At 33.9% G+C, this 21,430-nt stretch overlaps 1 protein-coding gene across 1 annotated transcript; it reads right to left on the reverse strand.

The window, feature by feature from the left end:
- Positions 1-16,841: 16,841 nt before the first annotated feature.
- Positions 16,842-20,840, reverse strand: LOC134276642 (uncharacterized protein K02A2.6-like). Its single transcript, XM_062758915.1, has one exon. The coding sequence runs from the start codon at positions 20,838-20,840 to the stop codon at positions 16,842-16,844; it is 3,999 nt and encodes a 1,332-aa protein (XP_062614899.1).
- Between the last annotated feature and the right edge of the window lie 590 nt (positions 20,841-21,430).

The following is a 21,430-nucleotide window of genomic DNA, read 5'->3' on the forward strand; positions in this document are numbered from 1 at the left end:
GATTCCCCATTGTGGCCCCGCCCTTCCCCCGGGGGTCATTATTTGAACAATTGAGAATCTACATTATACCAGGATGCTTCCACATAAATTTCAGCTTTTCTGGCCCAGTGGTTCTTGAGAAGAAGATTTTCAAAGATTTTTCCTATATATTTCTATATAAAACTTTGATTCCCCATTGTGGCCCCAACCAACCCCGGGGGTCATGATTTTGACAATTTAGAATCTACACTACCCCAGGATGTTTTTACATAAGCTTCAGCTTTTCTGGCCCAGTGGTTCTTGAGAAGAAGATTTTCAAAGATTTTTCCTATATATTTCTATGTAAAACTTTGATTCCCCATTGTGGCCCCGCCCTTCCCCCGGGGGTCATGATTTGAACAATTTAGAATCTACACTACCCCAGGATGCTTCCACATAAGTTTCAGCTTTACTGGCCCAGTGGTTCTTGAGAAGAAGATTTTTTAATGACCCAACCCTATTTTTGTCTTTTCTTGATTATCTCCCCTTGCGAGGGGATATGTCCCTTCATTTTTACAATTTAAATTCCCCTTCACCCAAGGATGCTTTGTACCAAGTTTGGTCAAAATTGGCCCAGTGGTTCTTGAGAAGAAGTCGAAAATGTGAAAAGTTTACAGACGGATAGACAGACGGACGGACGACGGACAAAATGTGATCAGAAAAGCTCACTTGAGCCTTCGGCTCAGGTGAGCTAAAAATTGTTAAATTGTTAAAAAGATAAATGTCTCTACTATACATGTACATGTATGTATACTAGATTTGTAACTTAATTTGGTTTCAGGACAGCGAATCACATTTCCTTAACCCCTTTTTAAAAAAATTGCAGTAAATATATACAATAGTGTCTAAATGGTTTCATACAATTCACTCAGCAAATCTAATGCAAATACCAATCACAGTATACAAATCTGATTTTACCACAGCATCTAAGATCTTGCGTGTGCTGTCTTAAATTCAGTCAATATACAAGTACACTGTAACTACTTTTAAGAACACATTTAAAGTCCATAAATTTTAACTGGCTATAGAATAATAGTAAGATACATAACACTACAAGGTCCGATGTAGGAAAACTTTCCACAGAACTTAAATGCCAGAATACTATAAAATATATATACAAGAATTGATACGATTGTATGTTACAATGAGACACTTTGAAAGAGATTATAGACGTCAAGAAAAGATGGAATTTCAGAAGGAATGTAATAGGTCGAATTCGTTTTTGCCCGTACTTTATAGGGATTCATAGTCTAGGGCGTTTAAAAAGGTGAAATGTTATCGTCTTCACCTAAGTCAGTAATCATCTTGAAGGTCAGCGTGTTCAGGAAAAATAATATGCAGTTTACAATTAGATAAAACACAGGAGAGATTGAAGATGAATTTCTTTTTCTATTATATGCCAAAAAACAATACTCATACATTATTTTAGATTAAAGTTTCAAAAGAACTTAATTTTTTTTAAAGGAAAAATATCAAATACATTTTATACTAAAAAGGCCAAGTGTTGCTGTTAAATCAATTGTCCAGAAATAATTGTAAATGAAAATAAACTAAAAATAACACACTCATTTATTTAAAAATACATATCATACCTAAATATTACATAAACTTAATGATTGTTTGATTCATGTATGCATTATCCTCATATTCTAGATTATTATATAGTCTATTTATAGTTCCTATATAATCTATACAAACGCAAACAGTTCATAACACTACATATTTACATTTGCAAATGTTTTTCTTTATATAACACTACTGAAAGGAATGCGTATCTATAACTGTATAAATACAGGTACGGGGACGAGAGGTCAAAGATGTGCGTATGGATAATCGTTTGACGTAATTTCTCAGTGACGTCATAAAGGGTCGACGCGCGTTCAGTGGATTACGTACTTGCCGTTGAGTTTGAAAAATAATGCATTCTCACACGCTAAAAGTCACAGTCAGGCAAATATAAAGTATGAATAAGTCACAAATGTAAATATAAGTAATAAGGTATCATTTTAAAACATCTATCGGGCTATAAATACGGGTTGGTACGAGATTAAATTCATCATAAAGCCCTTCGGACTTTATGGAATTTAATCTCGTGACCAACCCGTATTTATATTCCGATAGATGTTTAAAAATGATACTTATTTCTTAAATTTATTCACCGGGTTTGAGGCCGTATTCACCGGAGGGTCAATGCGCGTGCAACGGCATTGTGACGTCACAATCAAAATATCAAACAACGCTGTAAACGATGGTTGCAACGGCCGCAGCGAGCTACGTATCTGTGCAGGAAAACAATTATTCAAACCTATTACAGGATTATTTTTTAACATCTGGACGTCTTACACATAGCGAAACTGGACGTCTTACACATAGCGAAACACGGAGGCTACAAACAGTAATCTGGAGATTTTTTTTATTTTCAACAATGGAAGATCGCCTCGGTCAATATGAATATTTTTCTGGTGAATAACAAACCATATTCAACACCAAAAGAGTCCATAATTGTATAATATTGTATGGATGTATGAACAATTTTTTTTTTATTTGTTTTGTCTTTCACAATTATTATTTTAATTGACATATCCGTGCTTATAAATATTGCTTTTGCATGTAAATGTTCATAATAAAAAAATATTCTAATTCAAGACACCGGCATATTTTAAAAATTAACGTCAAGCGCAGTAATACGTTTTATGACGTAACTTATTGTGCCGTACACAGCTAATGTTATATTTTAAAGTAAATCTTTTATCCAATCAATGACAACTTACATGTTCAACTAAAATCAAATCATTTTATAATGGTAATTAAAAGGAAAGTTTACGATAAAAAGTTTAAAAGCTGAATTGGTTATGTTTCTCATTAAATTAAAATTATTTATCCTTGGTAGGTCACCTGAGTAAACTCAGTGACCTATTGCTTTCCGTTTTCGTCCGTCATCGTGCGTCGTCCATCGTGTGTTAACATTTTAACATATTCAGCTTCTTCTCTGAAACCGCTGAACCAATTTCAACCAAATTTGGTACACAGCATCTATGGGTGAAGGGCAACAAAAATTGTGAATATTATGGTCCCCGCCCCCCTGGGGCCTTAGGGGTGGGACCAAAACCACTAAAATTAGTGCAATCTTTAAAAATCTTCTTCTTTACTCCTGGACATCAAGCAGTCAAACTGTTTGCATGATTGTAATAAGCATTGAGTCCTCTTCCAAAATTGTGAAATTCATGGCCCTGGGGTCAGGGGTTCTAGTGCTAGGGCGGGGCTAAATAAATATATAGTGAAAATGCATTATTTCTTTGAAAATCTTCTTCTCTGCTCCTGGGTATTAAGTAAACTAACTAAGTACATAGTTATGATGAGCAAGAGTGCCTCTTCCAAAATTGTGAATTTTATGGCCCCAGGGTCAGGGGTTCTGGTGTTAGGGCGGGGCTCTATTGATTATATAGTGAAAATGCATTAATTCTTTGAAAATCTTCTTCTCTGCTCCTGGGTATTAAATAAACTAACCAAGCACATAGTTATGATGAGCAAGAGTGCCTCTTCCAAAATTGTGAATTTTGTGGCCCCAGGGTCAGGGGTTCTGCTGTAAGAGCGGGGCTCTAGTGATTATAGTGTGAAAATGCATAAATTCTTTGAAAATCTTCTTCTCTGCTCCTGGGTATTAAATAAACTAACTAGGTACATAGTTATGATGAGCAAGAGTGCCTCTTCCAAACTTGTGAATTTTATGGCCCCAGGGTCAGGGGTTCTGGTGATAGGGCGGGCTCTATTGATTATATAGTGAAAATACATTAATTCTTTGAAAATCTTTCCTTTGCTTCTGGGTTTTATGCCAATGATCCAAGTGTATATATTTATGATGAAGAAAGGTGCATTTAGCAAAATGGTTATTTTTTTTTACCCCCCCCCCTCCCTGGGTCGGGGGGTGGGGGGGGGGTACATAGTCTGAAAATAAATTAATTATTTGAAATCTGCTCTTTGGTATCATCACCCATTTTATGATAAAATTTGCAAAATTTTGAAATATTTGGCCCCAGGGTCAGTGGTTCCTTTGGGATGAGGTGCACAACTGGTTATAAAGTGGAAGTGCATTTTCTCTTTGTTACTCTGATCTACCTCTGGGTATTAAGTAAATAGAGTAAGCATGCTAAGTCTATAATTATGATAAGCAATTAGTGCCTCTTTTCAAAATTGTGAACTGCGAATTTCATGGCCTCTAGTTTAAAACACGAACCAAATTTAATTGTTTGAAAGTTGTTGCACAATACTCAGGTGACCTATAAGGCCCGTGGGCCTCTTGTTTTTATAAAAATCTTTGTGTCCTCATTACAATGTAATATAAAATAAATTTGAATAAACCCACCCCACCTCCCCTCTAGGTTGGGTGAATAATACGTTTACATCGTCAAAGTACATGTACGTATATTATGGAAAGTTTCCTTAATATAAAACAAACAACTTCGAATTCAGGAGTTACTGGTATGACAGACTAATCGTTGTGTCGTCATTAAAGAGGGATGTGCAAAAAACTATTAACTTGCACTTGTATGCTGGGAAATTAATCCCAAGTGGCTCGTGGCCATGTCTGTGAAATCTGAGCACAAAATAGCAAGTACAGGCAAATAGTATATGAATTATCAAAAAAGATTCAAAAAACAAATTTTGAAATCTTATACATGTACTAATAAATCCCTGTTTTGATTTTGATGACTTGGTCAGTATCACTGTATACAAAGTGCTAATCGAAAATCTACTTGATTTGGATCACTAGCTATATTTGTTTGGGTCATTCGAAGTTTTTGTCTGCACATTTAGACAAAAAATGTGCTTTTATATACGTTTTCTTACTGATAATAAAACTACTTCAAACAATATGAGACTTCTTCTTGGTATATTTAAAGATAATCATATTTTTGTTTCATCTACCCCTCCATAAACATCGGTAGCAGGCGTTTTTCACGCATCTAATGGTCATTTTTCGACTAATCATCCTCTGGAATGGACTGTTGACATTATTTCAATAAAACATTTATAGTAATGTTTCATATGAATCTTTATCAAACGTAAGCTATCAAATTCGACCACAAGGTCTTCTTTATAACCTGGCAATTACATCAAATATGCACCTACCCAACTTTTCCAGAGCTATATTATGTTTGCGTAGAAAATATCCAGAAAGCTATCTTTGTTGTCATGACAGCTATACTTTTTTCGAGTATGCATATAGCATTTAGGCCTGGTGCAATTAGTAAAATAATTTATTGACGCTACTTTGTGTTTACAACAGTACTGTACAATATTTTCTTCCCAAGACTCCTATTACATTTCAACAATGGCCCAGTCCGTAGGAGGTCCCTGTGTCATATGCTCACCTTGAGCATTTCATGCTCAGTCAGTGAGTGTAATACATATGTATTTATATAGATTATAGAAAAAGTAGTGTGGCCTCTTGGTAAGTTACTTAGGAGAGTACAAACACACAGGCACCTGATGTTACTTATTTTTCTTTTAATAAAATAAATTATACCCCTATCTATAACATTTTGAACCTTTTTTAATTTCTAATGGAAGCAACTGTAATGACGTTTTTATTTCGTTAATTTATATGTTTAGTTCCATTTTTTCATTCCGGAATAAAGGATTGCTCAAGCATAAATTTCTTCGGGAAACGAGAGGGGGTTACATTGTTGTCCATAACACTAAAAGAGCCCAACACAAAAATCCTATTTTTTGGTTAGGAATGGGGTCGGCTTAATTGGTGGACAAGCTACATTCTTCCATATATATTTTCACTTTTCCTATCAACTTATGACAGTCATTCATCAACAAACACATAACAAATTAAGAATTTTCATGTTGCTCACCAATTTAGATGTAATATTGTAAAATTTTAAAGATCGATTTCAACTCTTAGACATATACACATGGATTTGTAAATATTTAGTGGTATATATATGCATTCAAAATTTTGATTTGATTATATTGATTAAAACGCATTCAACTTCAAATCTTAATGCCGCTTCGTTTATTTACTAAGTTCAATTCAGCCAAATAAGCGTTAAGAAGAGATTGCATGGAATATTTAAAAAAAATTCATGTAATAAAAAGAAAACAAATGGTTACCACATTTCTCAAAGAAATGCATGGATCTTTTTTCATAGAAATCCTAACATATCCCTAAAAATCAGTGAACTTCCGTAACTATATTCTTTTATCGTAGACTGACTGTTAAGAGTTTGCGTTTCTTGGGAAGGAGGGGGGGGGGTTATTTTGATATGGTTATTTTAATATTCTTAAATTTCAGTGAATTTGAAAAAATTATCAGTTCTTGATCCCCTAACCTTTATCCGCTTTTCTGGATCTGTCTATGGGGATATAATGCCAAATTTTAATTAAACTTTTATCTTCATAGATTCTGTTTCAGATTCTTAGTTTTAAGTTCTGATGTGTGATGATAGTGTAAAAATAGGTGAAATATTACATAAGTTGCATTTATAATCTCTTTATCATAGATTTATAAAAGAGAGAAAAAGGTGTACAAGGTGAGGACAATCACCCGCTCTATGACGGAAAAGTTTTATTTTTCTTAAATTATGTTGTTGGTAATTTCATCTTCAACATATTAGATTCATACATTGTTCTGAAAGGCATATTCATTGAAAATTGTTTTTAGACTTATTTAGTCGAAAATGCGTACGTTTATATTAAATGATTCTAACTATAAAGATTTATTTTTGAATATGAACGGATCAGGTATTCTAGTAAATGCATTGTTTTTTATTAATGGCGTCTGAACCCATTCTATCTAAAAGTTGAATATTTCTGAAATGAAAAAAAGTGAGAATAATGAGCATTGATTTATGTCGAAAAATATACAAAGAATACAAACATGTGGGCAGGGCATAAATACGGACCCCCCCCCCCCCCCCCGGAATACCAGAGATCCAGAGATTGGAACGGGTGCCTAGAGGAGTAAGCATCCCTTGTTGATCGGTCACACACGCTGTGAGCCCTATGTATTGATCAAGTGAATGGAACATTTCGTAATCAAATTTAGTATAAAAACAAAGGTCTAACAGTTGGGTGAGAGAAGTAAGCCAAAAAAAAAAAACGAACCAAGATAAATTAAATGATAGGTTGAAAAACCTTATTTGTCTCAACAAATTCGTTTCTTTTTAAGCAAACTGACACACAGACAACAAGAAGACACCGTAGCATATTGTGTTTAACGCAATCAGTTTTACGCCTATCATGAGCTTTGGAAAAAATTCGATTAGTTTGTTAAGCCCTTTTTTCCGTTTTACATACCTTTAAAACATAAGTAAAAATATATTACGTGTATTTATCAATAAGTTATTTAATGACATAAACTTGAGACAGTGTCTTTGGATTATACTCCCCCTAGCTATATACGGCTTCATTCTTCAAGAATTATTCTACTCAAATCAAACATAGCATTTCTGTATCAATCGTGACAAAACGCAAATCAAGTATCGTACAAACACCAGCAATGATAGCACATTTCATCAAATTCTATATTTATTTATTTCTGTTTCACTTCTTTCGACTGAAAAATGTTTCTCTTGTGATAATAAATGCCAATACCTTTTTCAAAACTGTTTAAATCTCGATAATTTTAACAAAAAACAATAAATCTTAATTTCATGCAAATCACAAAAAGGATCCGAAAAAAGTATAGCCATCGCAAAAATATGTTGCAAACATAGTATAGCATTCACTCAAAACAAGAATAGCCCAATTTCTCCAAAAAGCGTAATTTATAGAAATCAAATGATGTTTCGAGGGTGAATTGAGGCGAAAACTAAGATACAATAACTTTTACAACAGAATATAGTTTGAAAAAATTAAGAACAATTGAAATAATGCAAAATGAGCGAAAATCCCATTTTAACTTAGTAAATGAGAATGGTAACGAATTTCTAACTTGTTTCAACTTAAAAATTTTCTCAAATAAATTTACATTGATTCTATAAAGGTTTAATAAGTTTTCTAATTTCTTAAAGTTACTTTTACCCATATTTTGCCTGCAGAATTTCCTTTTTTACCCATAATGCATCAGAGTACCCAAAGCAATATAGCAAGTGATCCAAATCAAGTAGATTTTCGATTAGCTTTTTGTATACAGTGAGTATCTTCACATACAAAGTTTCAACTATTACACTTCCTAGTTATTCATTCAGACAATATTTGACATTCTTCAATCACTCAGTCTTCTTTTTGTTGGCGGCCATGACAGTTCTCAGTTTGTCTCCGTAATACCACAGAGCCAGGGTTTCCGTGGAGACAGCAAGGTAATGGGCCTGCAGAATCACTCGATTTAGTCCCGTGATCTACAAAACATACATTAAAACGTATATTTACTTTGCTGGTGGAAACTTTTCTTTCAATTTCAGTCATGCTAAGTAGTATAAAAGTATCACAGTTATGTCTTCAAGTCTTTCTTTAAGGTAATTAAAATTAATTGCAATCAGAAACTAAATTTAACTTATAATGTATATTCACTATCAGTATCATGTATGGAATAGAAAAGTTTCTTGGCAAGAGAAAATGGTAGGAGTAAAATGAAATAAAGTTGCTTTAGTCCTATAACCTCCATCAATAGCTGCCTCCCCAGACAAAGTTATAAAGGACAAATGATACAAACAAAAAATGGATGTCTGGATTGGTATATATTTTTTGACTTTATTTCATTACAAATAATGCAAATAATAAATTTCTAGAATATTAAGAAATTGTAAAACTTCTTTGCTTTCATTTCTACCCTTCTCAAACTAGCCTTATTATTCTATACAAATATTTTTCACTTCAAATCCCATTTTTGTGAAAATTTGAATAAAAAATTAGAAACTACGCGGTGAAAACTATTCATTTTACTCAATTAAACATAACACAAGTTGTTATTTTCATATTTTTTGACAAAAGATTGTATCATCTATCCTTAAGGTAGGTTGCGGGTTTACTGCATAAAAATTCTTACGAGAAAACATATCCTGAAATTTTTATATAATGTTCCTTAGAATTCACAGCGTGTTATCTGCAATTTTTATTAAATTTGCCTACGTAGTTTTAATGCTATATTACTGTAAACGCGGTATTGTTGTTAGTACTTTTTTTACGCTTTACTATTAAAATGTATGGGAAAATGACGTTTTAAGCCAATTTTGTGAAAATAGTTTCTTTTAAAAAGATTGGATAACTTTTTAAAGACGTAGACGAATTAGTCAGGAATTTCAAAATATGAAGATGAGGTAAAATCAAAACTTTTAATTTAAAAAAATTATGTCTTCTCGCTAGATTTTTTGCTAAATAATTTCAAAGTTTTCTTTTATACTGCTAAAATGTTGCGTTTATGGCGTTATTTACAACGTCATTTATTGAACGTAGTCACGTCCCGTTTACAGTATACGAGTATAAATATCTTGACTTTTGGAATATGCAAGATTTAAAAGGTGACATAGATACAAAATTTAATTTTATTCATCATTTAATTTATTGCGGAGACATACTAGGATGACCAGCAACTTATTTTAACTAGTATTGTGACATTCATATTCTGATCATTGAGTCAAAATGAAAGGTATAAACATCCCTCGTGCATGAGAATTAACGTACAGAGACAAACGCGAGTGATAAAACATTAGTACTTGTATTTTTAGGAAATTCATGGTCATAGGATTTCAGACATAACACAGAAAATTGATCACTTTATTCGAAAACGGTAAGAAAAACATCCCGATACTGAGGAAATAAGCGGCCGGGGGGGGGGGGGGGGGGGGGGGGGGGGGGGGGGGGGGGGGGGGGTGGTATCTGCAATGTTCTTTCTGTATTAATCGCAAGCTATAGTAAATGGCCCTAAATCTCAGGCATTTGTTAATTTCGAATTATCTGAATCAAATTTCAATACGCAAAATGTAAAACGCTTGCATTTACCTTATACACTTTGAGCTTAGAAAAAAAATTATACTTGTAAATTGTTTATAGTGTCTTATAAGTCTTACAGCACAGGTGTTTGAATAAATTTGATTTTTAGCTGCATTTCACAATTTATTAGCCAGCAAAACAAGAAGGCGAATGCACGAGATTTAAATGCATAACAACCAAACACTAATGAAAACCCAAGAAAATACACATAATTAAATTTAACCCGTTTTTAGTGATGAGGATTGATTCCATCCTGAAAAGTATACACAAATTTTGCCCCGGCTTTGATTGGCAGTCATGATGCAACACGCATGTTCCCCTGATTTTCAAATAACGTGCGCACATACAACCCCTCAATTTTCCCGCTTAGCAATTTTTACTCATGATAACTTCCTTTCTGCAAACCATAACTTTTACGCTGATTTATACTGATTGACTCTTAGCAGTTTAATTACACTTACAATATAAATTATTCCTTTCTTTTTGTATTGTATTTGATTAATTAGTCCTAAGACATTACATATAATCACATCAGAATTCAGACTGAAATTTAATTATAAAACATGTATGAAGTTTACGTACAGTAGCATGCACTCTGTATTAATCTACTTGATTCGTACAGACTTGAAGTCATTTGCAGAGAATTAAACGGGAAACAACGTAACGTTGCCTTTGTGACGTTACTGACGTCATAATCAAATGTGCACAAAAACAACAGCTCGGATCGTCGAAATTGTGTACCAAAATTGATGACAAAAGCAAACCCGCGACCTACCTTAAACTCTACATGTAGACAAATCCCCATATAATGCAATGAAATATGGAGAAAATGGTAAGAATTCGAGCTCATAGTACAATTAAACAATACAGATCGGAAGCAGAGCAAACATGGATCCCTAAACTATCCAAGGCAGAATCAGGTGCCAAGGAGGAGTAAGCATTAAACATTTATAAAGCGCCCTATATATTAAACTCTAAGGCGCTGTACAAGCAATATATGTAAAACAAATAGAACTTAAAAATTTACAGCAATCACATTCGAAAATTATAAGTTAAATATATAAAATTTTTTAAAGTGTCCAATATACGTAAAAGTACTAAAAAGATTATAAAAATTTTAAAAAGTGTCCAAAATATAATAAAAGTCTTAGATACACAATTTATAAATCATAGGCCTTTGTAAAAAGAAAGGTTTTAAGCTTTTTCTTAAAAATTCCAAGAGAGTCACACTTTCTTAAATTCAAAGGCAAAGAGTTCCATAAAGTGGAGGCCGCTTTGTCAAATCGTCTATTCCCATATGTCACAGTTCTTGTTGACGGAACCACTAAAAGATTAGCTGATTTCGAGCGTAGGGTATGTGAAGGTATTTACGGTTCGATTAGTTTGCTAATATAAGTTGGAGCTTGTCCGTGGAGTGCTTTAAAGGTACTTGGACACAGATTTGAAGTTATTATTAAGGTCTTCCGTTTCCAACGGAAGACGTTCTACTGATTCTGTTGGTAAAGATTATTATTCTTTTTTTTCTTCTGCTTCCTAGACCGCAACTTTGAGGCCTTATATCTCGCTCATTTCTCAACGGATTTCGCTCAAATTTTCAGACGTAATAGACGTTAATAAACTCTATCAGAATGCTGTCTAAAATTTCAAAAAGCCACTTCCGGTTTTGAGTTATTTCCCTTTAAAGGAAAATTTATAGGCTTTCGTTTCCAGACAAAGGCTCAGAGACGGCTAAAGCTGGAGCAGAAATTCTACTGTTTTTACATAATAGAAGGATTGAAGTTGTGCACATCGATTTTTGTTTTTCGATTTCTCTATTCAAAATGGCGCTATAGAGGGGTCAAAAATTAGAACGCTTAAAAGAACCAAAAATTACTCATACTTTCCTTTTTATCTTCTAAACTTAAAATATTTTGTTAAAATATATAGAACATAATTGGTGCAGAATTTGAAGATCTTTCAAATGATATGTCGAAAAAAGGGCTGACCCCTAATTTAAGGGACTTAGAAGGGCCAAAAGTTTTTTCCAGATATCTCAAAAAGTATTGAGAATTTGTTATACATCAAAGAAGCAAAGTTGTTCAAAATATCAAGCTTTATCTAATGGGGTCGTCAAAATACGTCCAGCGACGTCATTTCCGGTCGAACCGGAAGTAGTCAGAAAATGCATATTTTTGCCGTTTTTGACAGGTTTTTGGGTAACATGTGTCACTAGAAGCTTAAATATTAATTTTCCGTCCGTCGTAGTCACTTCCGGTCAAAGCGGAAGTACCAAAGAATGGCTTAATTTTGCAATACTTAACATAGATTTTGAGGATTAACCCATTTTTGGACTTCATTACTCTTTTCTTTTTAAAAATAAAAACGGTAATATTTCTTTCTAGAATAGAATAGAATATTTAATGAATTTACTTTTAAATCAAGTACATCCATGAAAATTCATTGTAAAATTGCTAAAAGTTTCAAGTACAACAAAATGAAAATTTTTTATGCAATTGCCTGGACATATCGTTAAAAATTAGAATTGAAGGATTTTTTCATAGATCAGCTTCTTCTTTTTTACGTACAATAACGTACAATATAACAGTGAGGCAAAATTTCCGCAGAAACCCCTGGTAATACCTAACCAGGGGTGCAAGGAGCTCCCTGGATCGATATAATATTATATAATATATCCAATATTTGAACACAGAATATTTTCACATTATACTAATATATAATTATTGACGCTTCATTTTCAAAAATATACATAAATATCTCAAAGCAAATTAGCACCATGTTTATATTTAATAACAAAGTATAACCCTTGTAGTGGAGATTGTGTGGAAAAAAAAAGAAAGAAGTCTATATCAATCTCACTGTAACTAGATCAGCTTCTCAATGTTCTGTATTTGTAAAGGAAAACTATCTCTAATTATAAGGAACATCTGAGACGCACAAATATTTCAAAATATTTTAAACAATAGAATACAGTGCCTTTTATGTAATGCATTGTATTCCTGAAGGAGAACAACAACAAAAGAATTATGTAGAAAATATATTTTAAATCTCCACATTATTGTCATGGAATATTATATGTATTTTCCACTTGATATAAAACTTTTTTCCAAGAATTTTGATTGCAGAAAGGTTTTTAAATGAAAAATAGACATCATCAAGTATACATATTAAATATTCCGAAATTAGTATTCCATTTCTACGTTGGTTTGAAATATCCTTGAACTCAAATGATAGGTGGTACCTCGGAGTCTGAAACGTGTGTTCTATATTTGGATATTTTATTTAAAATCTTGACGGTATCTTTATGATAAACAAACTTAAATGATAAACGCAATGATATATGTATATTGTCAATGTCCTTTACTTATGAAGCAATGTACTATTTCATCCTAGATTTAGCGTTTATCTCTCAGTTAATTCGATTTACTAGAGTATACTATAAAGACAACAATATCTATCGGAAACGAAAAAGCTATGAACAAATTAGCTGACGAAACAAGGATAACGACATTTTTGGGTTGATTGAAATCTAGATATGTCAATAACATAGAAATATATTCTTGCATTATCTTGAATGTTAACTGACATTTTCATACAAACTCTCAGCTAATTATTTTCACACTGAGCTTTGTTGTAATTATCATTTGACAGAGCTTATAATTTATTCCATGCGTACGTATTTAATAGAATTCATTTTGTTTATTTTTTCATTTTTAAGTCATTCATTATCATCTGCCATTGTTGAAAAAAAAATATGTATCAGTTTGTTTCTGCATTATAACTATTTTATTCCTCATACATTTCAAATGATTCATGCATGTTTTACTCGTAATTTATGGAGACATTTGTCTTTCTATATCTGCGACATTCAAATTACACCCAATGTTTTCATTTAATATTGAATTATACCAGCCCTATTTCGATAGAATATTGGTATTCCACTAAGTCCTTTGTGCAAATCAGTTTCTTTTATTTTGATTTTTATTAGTAACAATTATGTTTTTTTTAAATCAGTTGTTTTCATATCGATCTTAATAAAAGTATGTAGGTTTGAATCATATATTCTTCACGTATGAAATAGAAGAGTTGCTTTCATTAAATTTGAGCATTGCATACAGCCGCTCTTTGTGTTGGCCAAAATAATTATTCGGAACTGAACACATACGAATAGAAGATGCCAATGATTCATTTGATTCTACATATTTATAATTACAGCAATCACTTCCTGCAGTTGAAATGCTGTCTTGTGTAAAACTTCATCACCATACACAAGGATATTTATTTTTATTTTTTAAAAAATTAAGTAATAATGCTATTGAGTATTTTTCTGTTTTAATTTTAACTGTAATTTGTTTCAATGAAATGATAAGAACTGACACTTTAAAGTTTTTTTTATGTAGCCCATATGATTTAGAATTATTATTTTTTTTACTTTCCTTTGTTAAAACACGTGATCAAATTAATCAAAATGGTTGACATAGAAGAAGAATATATCATTAAGTAATATTGGTCGTGGTATAATATTTTTCGATATGATTTATTGAAATATTTCTCACTTTACTCATTAGTCAAAAATGAAGCTCTAGCTGTTATTTAGAGACTGATATTAGATTGGTTTGTCTATGTGCAATATTTAACCTCCCCATTATTTTTACAGGAAAGAAAAAGACCACGAGTACGTTTCAATTTCAACCTGAAGAAGAAAACCTACGTTTTGTCAGAAATGTAGACTTCAACAAGTGATTTACATTTGGATCCAAATTAAGCGAAAACATCCTTCATCAGTTAATAAATGTCCATCTTTATCATGAAATAGCCGAATGAAAACGAGGAAGACATTCCCATAGTTTTTTATTGTGTCATAGAAGATATATACCCCTATTAGAAATAATGATCTATAATTGTCCGTATTAACAAATGAATTTATGCATGTCAAAAAACAAATAATTAAAAAGCAAACCTAAATATATAATATAGGAAATATGACCAGTACATGGCTTCATTTGAAGAGATACGATATTTTGTTATGTATGAAATGTTCAAGCTACATATAAGTCGTTATACTTTACTGAATATTAAAAATTGTTTCTATTTCCTATTTAAGATCTTGTCATTAGCAGTGTTTCCAATCATTAAGAATAATTCATGCATACTTCTCAGATATTTTATAGGGATATAAAACATAGATCACTTTGTTATATATGAAGCATTCGATAAAAAGTGTGTATTTTTTTTTATCTTTGTTTGAATTAACAGACGATCATATTTAAATAAATGAAAAAAGTACGAATTTAACTTTTGTCTCAAAATTCATGGAATATCATATGACAGTACTACCTTCCTCATTGAAAATCAAGGTCTCTTTTTATCTCACTCGCAGATATGTCACAGCCTTAAATTTTCTCTCGGCATGAAAATATTTAGTATTTATTCTTCTCAGAAATATTATTTAACTCTTCCACAATGCAGCCCTTATTAATTTGTTGGTCAAAAGTGCTGAAGCAATCCGACATCTTCCAACCCTTCAATCTAGCTAGTCCCACAGTTGTTCGATTGAAGAAAATATAATATGGAATTTACGAAGGACAGCCAAGTGAGTTAAAGTGAATGAAGAGTCTTGACAAGCTCTGGCTACATTGGACAGGGCGTAAACATTTTAAAAATTTGGTCACACTTTGCACGTTCGAGTCAGTGAGAGGAACACGTTTTCATAATTTTCGGGCGGAGAGTCCAAAATGTTCCATTTATTATGTTACCATGCATTTCTTTTTCCCTAATGTATATAATATATTCGCTTCGGATCGGGGGTTCAATTTTGAAATACATCATTTGTCCTCTTGTTTTTGTTTTGCATGGAATTCAATGAAAAAAGGATAAGAGCAGCGGTGATTTATTTCTGCAACTGGTAATCCAATTTAAACTCTTCGATGTTTTCCTAAGGAGGAAATTTTTCAAAATCTTTTTTAATATTTTGAATATTTTTAAAAATCCTGAATGATTTGAACAACTATACTTATACTGGATTCCTAAGCTAAATAAGAATCCCTACAGAGATGCCGAGCGGGTTTCGGCAAATGTTCTAAGAAGCATCTTGCTATACTCCTCGCTAAAATATAAACTTCAGTGAAGGATAAACTTATGTAGTTACTGTTCAACACTATATTCAGAAATTGTTGTTACTCCACGGGTATGTATATAAAGAAACCTCCAAGAATCTTTTAGAAAATTTGAAATACAAAATTTCACCAAAATTAAAAACAAAAAATGAACGACTTTTCAATTCCCCGTGCAACCATTCCCAGCTATAAAAATAACGCGCAGGTCTTTTTACACTATAGTCAACTATTTTTTTCAACAAAAATGGAACTCGATAATTTACTTATCTTGCTATTGGCCATCTGTAGACTTCTTAAAAACTGTCATATAAGTCGTCGGAGTCGCATCACATAGACAACCACATGGAGGTTTCCATCTTTATTCAATTAACTAATGTAAAACATAGAACCCAAAAATGATACATTGTATAATTCCGGATTACTGATACATGACATCTCCCTTCTTAAGTTTACTGTACAAATGATATTAATAAAAGTATTTAATGTAGAGTACACAATAAACTATTAAATTTACATAGACATTCTAATATTATTTTCTAAAGTCATTGAACTTTAAAATGAGAGTTTTTGACTAGAATGAATGGAATTGTGTCCACAATTTTGAATAAACAGAACAAGTATCAAATTGTAAACTATTAACATGTAAACAAATGATAATATGCTTTTTATATGGTTTTCACTAGGCATACTACCTTCAAACCATATGTGGGGATTATTCTGCCCCTTGAACGAAAACATAAAGTAACACAGGTTCATTAAATTTCACAATCACATTTCACAATCAGAATACTTGGCAGGTACTTTGACGATGCGCCCAGATCTTGTTTGCTGAGGGATGGATGGACACGCATACGAATTCGACTCGACAGGTTTGGAAGGATTTGCGACTGGTGAAGTGGTAGGATTTGGAACTTCATTCGGTGGTCTTGATCGAGTTGGAATTGCATCAGCATTTACAAATGGCTGCAAGTTTTCCTTCGGAATGTTCCTCATTAACGGAGTCGACTGCGTTGGTCTGAGCATTTTCCGATTCCTTCTGTAAAGTTTGCTGTCAGGGGTCTGCACAATGTATGACCTCGGTGCGTGATGTTTTGACTTAACTGTAGCATGTTTCCAGATGTTACCATGCTGAATCATAACTGGATCTCCATCCTTGAGTTCTGGTAGCACATTGCCCGCTTTTCTGTCATAGTAAATCTTAGATTTCACTTGTCGCTTTTGTAGTTTCTCCTGTATTTGTTTTGAGTTTGATGGACGTAATAATTTACTTGTAGTAGGAAGTAAAGTTTTCAAACGTCTGTTCAAGAATAGCTGAGCTGGTGACTGACCTATATCTAATGGCGTATTGCGGTAGTCCATCAAAGACTTGTATGGATCTGATGACTTCTTTAGTAAGCGTTTCACTGTCTGGACCATTCTTTCTACTTGACCGTTAGACTGAGCAAAATAAGGACTAGACGTAATATGAGTAAATCCATAGTCCTGAGCAAATTGTTTGAATTCATTACATGAGTACTGCGGACCATTATCTGAAATCACTTCATCAGGAATCCCATATTTTGCGAACTGGCTTTTCAAAGCTGCAATCACATAGGTTGCTGAAGGTTCAGTTAATTTCATGACTTCTGGCCATTTGGAATAGTAGTCGACGGTCAATATATAATGTTTGGAGTTCAGCATAGCCCATGGGCGGTCAGGTAAGTCAACTAAGACAAGTGGCTCTTTTGGGTTGCTGTTCTGAGTTCCAGCACATATAGGACATTTGGAGACCATGTCTTCTATCTGAGATGACATTCCTGGCCAATATATGACTTCACGTGCTCGATTTTTACATTTCACTATTCCCATGTGCGCCTGGTGAATAATGTTGAGCATTTCTGCTTGCATTGACTTCGGAATTATAAGCTTGTCTCCTTTGTATAAAAGACCATCTAAGCAAGCGATTTCATCTCTGAATGACCAATATGGATGTAGACAATTTGGTACGTGATCTTTGTCTGATGGCCAGCCATTCTGGACTGTGTCTCTTAACGACTGTAAGACATCATCATCTGCCGTCTTCTCCTGTAGTTCAACATAGCGTTTCTGTGACACTGGTAAGTATGTGGCAGGTGAGACTAAGTTTACTTCCAGATCAGGAACAAGTTCTTCCTCTGTTTCATGTAAGTATGCACGACTGAGTGTGTCTGCTATGTAGAGTAACTTTCCTGGCTTGTATTGAACATTCAAGTCATACTTCTGTAGAGTTAGTAGGAGTCGCTGTAATCGCATAGGTGCTTTACATAGAGGTTTGCTGAATATCGACTGTAGTGGTTTGTGATCTGTTTCCACATGTACTATTCTGCCGTAGACATACTGGTGGAATTTTTGGCATCCATAAACAACAGCCAATGTTTCCTTTTCAATTTGTGCATAGTTTTGTTGTGATGATGTAAGAGCACGGGAACCATATGCGATAGGTCTTCCTTCTTGAATCAAAACTGCTCCAATTCCCTTAGAGCTCGCATCTACAGATAACGTCAGTGGTAACTTAGGGTCATAATACCTCAAAACAGGTGCGTTCGTTGCCATTGTTTTTAATGTTTCAAAGCTCTCGTCATGCTGAGCTGTCCAGTTCCAATCTGCATGGTTTTCAGTGAGTTTCCGCAATGGTGTGCTGACTTCAGACATCCGAGGCATAAATTTTCCTAGGTACTGTACAAATCCAAGGAAAGTAAGTAATTCACTTTTGTTGGTTGGCTTTTCCATCGCTATGACAGCACGGATTTTCTCTGGATCCGGTTTCACGCCTTCATCTGTCAACATATGTCCAACATATTTCATACTTTTGCAACGTATCTTGCACTTGTCCATGCTTAGCTTGAGATTGAACTCTCTGGCCTTTTCCAATACCTTCTTGAGACGTTCATCATGTTCCTGTTCTGTTGAACCCCATATCAAAATATCGTCTATTATAGCCTCTGCTCCTGGTATGTCTTCTACCATCTGTGAGGTTATTTTCTGAAACACTTCAGATGCTGATTTTATACCAAATGGTAATCTCGTAAAACGAAAACGCCCAAATGGAGAGTTGAAAGTAGTTAGTTTCGAGCTCTCTTCATCCAGCCTGATCTGCAAAAAGCCAGACACAGCATCAAGCTTACTAAAAACTTTGGCATTTGGCATGTTGGCTATGACTTCATCTATTGTTTTTAATGGAAAGTGTTCGCGTAATATGGCTCTATTTAGATCCTTCGGGTCTATACAAATGCGAATCTTCTGTCCTTTGTTTACTACTACCATGCTGTTGACCCATGGGGTCGGTTCTGTTTGCTTAATAATCACACCAGAGTCCTCCATAGACTTAAGCTCAGCGCGCACTTTATCCAATAACGAAATGGGAATTTTTCTTGGCGGGTGAACAACAGGTTGTACACTTGCATCAATTTTGATTGAATGAGTTTCTGGTAGGCAACCCAGTCCTCGAAATAAATCTGCATAATCACTTCCTGGGAAAATATCAGATAAAGTCTTTAAAACTGGGGTGTCCTCATTTATGACATTCACACGATGGACGAGATTCAATGATTTACATGTTTGGGCTCCAATGACGTTGGGTGCGTCCAAGTCAATGATGTAGAAATCAGTCGTGTATTTGCATCCTTTGTGAGTCACCTCAAGTTGCGCAAATCCACTAGGTTCTATCACATGTCCTGAGTACGACTTCAAACGAAATGCTGGTTTCTTGAGTTCTTCACTAAATTTCAACTGTTCGAAAGTTTTTCTGTTCAACACATTACATTTTGCTCCTGTGTCCAATTGAAATTCAACCATTGTCCCACAAAGTTGTAGTTTTGTTGACCAGTCTGCGTTCGCACTGTTAATATCTTTGGTAAGCATTCCCAGAAATAAAGTGTCATCTGAATCATCTAACTCCTCCTGCAGAGTATGTACGGATTTGTTGCTTTTATTCTTGAATTTGTGCTTTGATGTATACGACACTTTCGATCTACACACACACTCGTAGTGGTCCTGCTTGTTACATTTTCTGCAGAGTCTACCAATAGCTGGACAGGTTTCTCCTCTTTCGTGCTCAGATTTACCACATCTTGTGCAACTTGTGAACGACTTCTGATTCTTGAAGTGTTTTCGTGGTCCTTGTGTGGGTTTTGTTTTGGCTTGACTGGTATAGTGATTTATTTTCTGTCTGTTTATTATGTCAATCTTTGGATCCTGTTCATGCATTGTTTTTAGCTGGGCCTGTGATAACTCGTAAGTACGCGCAATGTCTATTGCCTTCTCTAACGTGAGGTTTGAGCCCTCATTTATCAGTTTTTCACGGATTTTGTCCGACCTTACTCCGAATACTAGCCTATCTCTCACCATCTCGTCTGCATTTTGGTATCCGCAGTCCTTAACACCAACTTTTAAAGCTGTGATAAATTGTTCACATGAGTCACTTTCACTTTGTGCAATGCATTGAAAATTATACCTAGCGAATACGTGGTTGGACTTCGGTTCTACATATGCCTTAAATTTCCCGTATAAAGTTTCAAGTGATTTTTTCTCATCATTGTTTAGATTCCAAGTTCCATATATTTCTCTGCCCTTATCTCCGACCCATATCATCAAAAAACTGCATTTTTCTTCTTCAGTCTTTTTCTTGAGCGGACCATTAAACATGAATTCAACATGTGTTTTGAATGTCTGCCATGCTTTCGGCAGGTCTCCCGCGTTCCAGTTTAGAATTGGCGTTGAGCCAGCTACTGCACTACATACATCAGTCATGTTGCTAATTTTGTTTTATTTGTGAACTTACTCTTTTAAGCTCTTTTACTTTCTTTGTTAAGTTCCTTAACTTCTGACACCATGTCATATAAGTCGTCGGAGTCGCATCACATAGACAACCACATGGAGGTTTCCATCTTTATTCAATTCAAGCTCCAGACAGCTCAGTATTACGTTACGCTACAACTCCATATCATCGCTGCCACAGGCCTTTTCATATGACCTCCTTGAACCATGGTTGACTGCGTGACGTCACAGTTAAATTAGGCGCGGTAAAATTTAGAGAATGCTAGATCTATCAAATATTGTGCGACGAGTGAAAATGCTGTTGATACATGTATGAAACAAGATACAAACTCTAGCAAATTCCCTGTTGTAAATTCTATCATTTTTTTTAAATTAAAATATTTAATTGATCATGTCTATCATGGTTTAAACACGCCAGATAATAAAAAAAAAAAACAAGTTGAGTTATTTATGTGCTAAGTACTAAATTCAATTTGTTTAATATTTTTAGTTCACACAAAAAGCATTAGGTTCATCATTAACAAGCTTTATGCAAACAGTTTGTTTTTTTACTGATTTATTGA

Source organism: Saccostrea cucullata, unplaced genomic scaffold (assembly GCF_032062105.1).
Source record: "Saccostrea cucullata isolate Sc308-1 unplaced genomic scaffold, CSIRO_AGI_Scuc_v1 ctg9013, whole genome shotgun sequence".
Classification (NCBI taxonomy): Eukaryota; Metazoa; Mollusca; class Bivalvia; order Ostreida; family Ostreidae; genus Saccostrea; species Saccostrea cuccullata.

Excerpts from the sequence above, each read along its gene's own strand:
- LOC134276642 (XM_062758915.1), bottom strand. The coding sequence starts at position 20,840 with ATGACTGATGTATGTAGTGCAGTAGCTGGCTCAACGCCAATTCTAAAC.